Source organism: Takifugu flavidus, unplaced genomic scaffold (genome assembly GCF_003711565.1).
Source record: "Takifugu flavidus isolate HTHZ2018 unplaced genomic scaffold, ASM371156v2 ctg469, whole genome shotgun sequence".
Classification (NCBI taxonomy): domain Eukaryota; kingdom Metazoa; phylum Chordata; class Actinopteri; order Tetraodontiformes; family Tetraodontidae; genus Takifugu; species Takifugu flavidus.
The window spans coordinates 3,929-9,987 of record NW_026622085.1 but is presented as its reverse complement, the minus strand read 5'-3'; the positions used below and the strand labels follow the sequence as shown (position 1 = coordinate 9,987).

Genomic DNA, 6,059 nt, shown 5'->3' with positions numbered 1-6,059 from the left:
AGTAAAACTGTTCAATATGAGATTTAATTTGTGATGTCATGAATTTGGAGTTGTGTTGATGATTTATTATAGATGGAATCATTGGTTTACTTATGTTCAGGAAGTGATCTGCAGGAGGTGATAGAAGGTCATAAGATGAGTCTGAAGAGAAGATGTGAACATGTGACTGAAGGAACTAATGAAGCAGGAAGTGGAACCCTGCTGAACAAGATCTACACTGAGCTCTACATCACTGAGGGACAAAGTGAGGAGGTGGACACACACATGAGGTGAGACAGCTTGAGAGAACCTCCAAGAAGAACATCCAGGACACTCCAATCAAGTGCCAGGACATCTTCAAAGTCTTATCTGAGCAACAGAGACACATCAGAGTGGTTCTGACCAACGGTGTCGCCGGCGTTGGAAAAACCTTCTCAGTGCAGAAGTTCAGTCTGGACTGGGCAGAAGGTTTGGAGAACCAAGACATCAGTCTGGTGCTTCCGCTCTCATGCAGGGAGCTGAACTTGATCAGAGATGAGCAGCACAGTCTTCTCTCACTGCTTCATGTTTTCCATCCAACATTACAGAAGATCAGAGCAGAAGATCTGACTGTCTGGAAACTTCTGTTCATCTTTGATGGCCTGGATGAAAGCAGATTTTCACTGGGTTTCAACAACCATCAGGTCATCTCTGATGTCACACAAGTATGGTCAGTTGACGTGCTCCTGGTGAACCTCATCCAGGGGAACCTGCTTCCCTCAGCTCTCATCTGGATCACCTCCAGACCTGCAGCAGCCTATCAGATTCCTCCCTCGTGTGTTGACAGGATCACAGAAGTACGAGGCTTCACTGACTCCCAGAAGGAGGAGTACTTCAGGAGGAGGTTCAGTGATGAAGATCTGTCCAAGAGAATCATCTCACACATCAAGGCCTCCAGGAGCCTCCACATCATGTGTCTGATCCCAGTTTTCTGCTGGATCGCTGCTATAGTTCTGGAGGACATGATGACCAGAGACCAGAGAGGAGAGCTGCCCAAAACCCTGACTGACCTCTACTCACACTTCCTGATGGTTCAGATAAGGAGGAAGAAGCAGAAGTATGGAGGAAAGCAGAGACCAGGGAAACTGACTAAGGCTGATAAAGAACTCCTTCTGAAGTTGGGTCGGCTGGCGTTTGAACATCTGGAGAAAGGAAACATCATGTTCTACTCAGAAGACCTGGAGCGATGTGGACTGGACGTCTCCGAGGTGTCGGTGTACTCAGGAGTTTGTACAGAGATCTTCAAGAGAGAGAGTGTGATCTTCCAGAAATCAGTCTACTGCTTTGTTCATCTGAGCGTTCAGGAGTTTCTGGCTGCCGTCTACATGTTCCACCGTTACACCAGGAAAAACACAGCGGTTATAAATCAGTACCTAAAATGTTCTAAACCAAACCCCTTTTCCTGGTTTGCTGGGTTGTTTACAAATAACGATCCAGCCACATCTCTTGATGACTTCCTCAGGAGAGCACTAATGAAATCTCTCAAAAGTGAAAATGGCCACCTGGACTTGTTTGTTCGCTTCCTTCATGGTCTCTCTCTGGAGTCCAATCAGAGGATCTTGGGTGGACTGTTGGATCAGAGGAACAGCCACCCAGAAACCATCCAGAAGGTCCTCAACAACCTGAAGGAGGTAAACAGTGATGAATTCTCCCCAGACAGAAGCATCAACATCTTCCACTGTCTGATGGAGATGAAGGATCAGTCAGTCCATCAGGAGATCCAAGAGTTCCTGAAGTCAGGGGAGATATCAGAGAGGAAACTGTCAGAGATCCACTGTTCAGCTCTGGCCTACCTGCTGCAGATGTCAGAGGAGGTTCTGGATGAGCTGCACCTGCTGCAGTACAACACCTCAATGGAGGGACGACGTCGCCTGATTCCAGCTGTGAGGAACTGCAGGAAGGCCGTGTAAGTAAAGATTTTTGGGGCCGGACATCGGCGTTTAAATCAAGCGAGTGGATCATGTCAGGTAGCAATACCCCCTCCAGTGGTCATTCCTTCAATTCTTTATCTCCATTGCAGCGTCCATAAATTAAAAACAACAACAATTCATCCAGAAATGTTCAACACTGGCTGGATATAAGTTCAAAGGTCAATCCAGACAAACCAACATAAGGCAGGAATAATAGGAGCCACAAGTTAACTGACTATCATGAAATTACTGTCATGTCATTAAATCACTTTTGTTTGTTTGTATACATCGTATTCTAACGACAGAAAAACACATTTTAACTAATGACACGTGACTATTTTGCTTCATTTGTTCAACGTAAAAACAGCCGGCCTCGTTGGTTTAAATGGGTGTTTTAGGTCTTTGTGGCGGTTCCGTTTGGAGCCTTTATGTGACCCACAAAGTTGTTGGAGCCTTTCCACACCCGTTAGGTGGCAACTTCATCACTAGCAACAAAAGGTGCAGTGAAAATGATTTGAAGGGAAACAGGCAGATAGAACAGAAGCTGAGGGCAATCGATGCAACCAGAGACTCTGATGTCATCGATCGGATCGCTGAATTAAGACTTGACGCACCATCGTACAAATTGGATGAAATGCAAAATATCCAAAGAGCCGATAGACAGATAAAAAGATGCACGTTTCTTTAAACCATTTGCTACAATCATTTTAAATATTGAGTAATTATGAGCTGTTCTAAAATAAGACAAATGTTGAGAATAATTCAGTTGCATTTCAGATCTGATGGTCGTTCAAACTGTTGCTCTACGGTGTTGAATTTAGCTTTTCCAGGAAATGAGCTACATTTGTGTTGAGGTAGATTCTCAGATAAGTTGATGAGAAATCCCAAAGTTTGACTCACTATTTTTGTTTCATACACAACAGACTGGCTGATAGTTTTCTTTCAAAGAGTCATTGGGAAGTTGTGGCCTCAGCAATGACGTCAAACCCTTCTCATCTACGGGAGCTGATCTTAAGCTGGAACGAAAGCCTGAGAGATGCCGGAGTAAAGTTCCTGTTTTCTGCAATGATGCATCCAAACTGCAGACTGGAGACGCTCAGGTCAGGAGGCCTCTGTTGGTCTTTTCTAAATTTCTTTACATTTTCTGCTTTTCTCTTCATTTTCAGATTTAGAAATGTGTTTTTATTTGCCCCATTTATTCCTTTTCCAGGCTGAGTGGCTGCTGGTTATCAGAGATCAGCTGTGGCTCTCTGGCCTCGGCGCTGAGGTCCAATCCCTCCCATCTGAGGGTTCTGGACCTGACTGGGAACCAGCTGCAGGATTCAGGAGTGAAGCGGCTCTGTTCTGGACTGGAGAGTCCAAACTGTAAACTGGAGAGGCTCAGGTCAGTCTTCATTTTTCTACCTATATACCAGCTGCTAAGATGGTGAAGTGAGGCTGTTCTCAACACTGCTGTGATGCACCACATTAAAAACATTCCTTGGAATATCGTGAATTCAGGTCTGACCCAACTAAGAACTAACGTAGGTTTAGTACTGACGCAGATAACATGCAGACCTGCACCGTATAACCTCATCCTGCATTTTTCAGATTAGAATGCTGCAGTTTATCAGAGATCAGCTGTGGCTCTCTGGCCTCGGCGCTGAGGTCCAATCCCTCCCATCTCAGAGAACTGGACCTGAGTCGGAACCAGCTGCAGGATTCAGGAGTGAAGCTGCTCTGTGGTTTTCTCCACTTTCCAAACTGCCGACTGGAAACTCTGAGGTAAACACCATTCTCAAAAATGTCCATTATTCCATCCGAGGGTCCTCACACTTTCTGAGTGTGTGTGTTGTGCCCAGTTCCTTCAGGAGGGAGGGCCACACGGGGACCACTTATTCATGATAAATTGATTTAAGGACAATGAAAAAGCTCACAGATGGTAACCAAAATTAGACAAAACTAGGTGAGGGTGCCTGGTAGACACCAGCCAACGAGGAGGGAGATGGTGAGGGAGACAGGAAGTCATCTAAGACAGGTTGTGCCTTTAAAGATGAGCCACAGGTGAGATGGATCTCCATGATGAGATGGGAGGGAAAGAGGTGGGAGAACCTGGGAAGAGTGAGGGCCAGAACAATATAGATTCTCCTTTGGAACAGTGCAAACCTGAGAGGTTGGAATTGTGGTCATTACATATTACTATCATTTTTTAACCTGTAACTAAATTAAATATTTACAGATCATGCCTTTGATTAACCTTTCAGATGAATACTGGTTTCACTTATAACCTTATAAAAGTTTCCCTTCTTTATTTAGATTAAGGAGCTGCAGCTTATCAGAGATCAGCTGTGACTCTCTGGCCTCGGCGCTGAGGTCCAATCCCTCCCATCTCAGAGAACTGGACCTGAGTCAGAACCAGCTGCAGGATTCAGGAGTGAAGCTGCTGTCTGATCTCGTAGAGAATCCACACTATGGGCTGAAGACATTGTTTCAGTAGCTGGTTGAAGCCAGTCAACTCCCGCTCATCTGCTGCATCACCATTTTTTCAAAGGGAAAAAAAAGGGAAACGTGGGTTTGTCCCAGGCTTCAGCTTCCTTAAGGCTTAATCCCATTAATAATTTCTAAACTTCCAGGGGTTTTGAGCGCTAGCGGCTGGACGGATGCTTCTATTTTGTCTTGGCTGGAATAAAAGGGCGACTCTTCCCGAACCTTCTCTGTTCCTGCCTTTTATGATTACTCCTCCAGCACAGAGGAAGCCCTGGCAAGGACTGAAGACGCCTTATCGGACCGTCCTCTCGGCCTCCGTGAAGCTTTCCCTCCCGTTCCGAGGCAGCTCTCTCTGTGAGCCGGCATCTCTGGACCCTCGATGATAATCGTCGGAAACCTTCACACCTCTTCCGGCTCCGCCACCGACAGCCGGAGCTTTTCCGGAGACAGTTTTTCCCCTTTCTGACCTCGACGTGACCCCGATTTCCTGACGAGCTCAAGTTCTTGTGACTTTAATTGTAACTTAATAAGCTAGCAAAGCTCCAGCTCCAGGAAAACAGCTAATTAGCTTTCATGTATTTTATGCTGTTGGTTTTTTTTGTTTTTTTTCTTCTTTGATTTTTCTTCTTCAAGATGAGAAAGAGAACGACGTCAACATGAAAGGAATGATAAATGAACGGGTTTAATCCATAAGTTTACACTTAATAGCCTAAGACAGACACTCGCTCCAGCCGATCAGAACGCGCTTGCTCGCCGCTTTGATGCTCTTTAATGATTTCAGGGATGATTCCATCACAAAGTAGAAGCTGAAGAAAGTCGAAAAGAGTTAAATGCGCACGTAGATTCGGCACAGATGGCAGCTTTCACTCTGAATATGATTCCTTTTGTCATTTTGACGCACAGATTTTGGGCAAAGGTCAGATCTGAGCAGACAAAAACCTTTTAGCATTAGCGTAGCTCCGGCTCCAGACGTCAGCCGCTCCTTTGTTCAAAGGAAATGTCACAAAAGTTACGTCAAAAATATCTATTTTCATCCGTCTCTCGTCTTCTTTTAGCCTGACAGTTGCTGCTCAGGGCACCGTGATTACACCAAACTACAGCCAACCGGCTTCACTAGTTAGCATCGTCACTCCATAGCAACGAGGTTTGGAGGCTGGACTCCCAGCTGGGTCAAAGGTCACCGGCATGGCGAGCTATTAACGGTTCAGAGAAGCTGTTCGTGGTAAAAGTTCTGCAGATTCTTCACATTCGCGCGTGTTGTTGATGAACGTTAAAGGCGTTAGCCTGCGTCTCGTTCGTAGCATCTGTACGGATCACCTAAAATGTTGTCGAGATTTGACTCGCATCAATTTAACTGCAAAAAAGGGTTTCACTTAATTAGCCCTCGTCAGGTCTAGCGAGGGTGATCCTAGCTGACTATAGAGATGACCTTAGCTGTTAATGCTAGGCTAAATTCTCAACAGGCTAAAGGTTTTACCTTCGTTTCTCTAATTACTTATTACTAATAGGGAGGGTCTAACATGGTGGAGTCCAACCCCTTTCTTCTGATACGACCACAGTTGCTAGCTACAGATGCTACGTCCTATCTGTGCCGGTCACTCTGGTCGTGGTTCGTATTCAAAACGCAGTTGCCCCGGCGGGGCAGGAGGTCGCAGTCGGGCCTAA

The 6,059-nt window shown here is 45.6% G+C and overlaps 1 protein-coding gene across 1 annotated transcript; it reads left to right on the top strand.

The window, feature by feature from the left end:
• The first annotated feature begins 248 nt into the window (after window positions 1-248).
• Window positions 249-5,087, top strand: LOC130520659 (NLR family CARD domain-containing protein 3-like). Its single transcript, XM_057024380.1, has 4 exons — window positions 249-1,924; window positions 2,852-3,028; window positions 3,139-3,312; window positions 4,224-5,087. The coding sequence occupies exons 1-4, from the start codon at window positions 930-932 to the stop codon at window positions 4,402-4,404; spliced, it is 1,527 nt and encodes a 508-aa protein (XP_056880360.1). The 5' UTR covers window positions 249-929; the 3' UTR covers window positions 4,405-5,087.
• The last annotated feature ends 972 nt before the right edge of the window (window positions 5,088-6,059 follow it).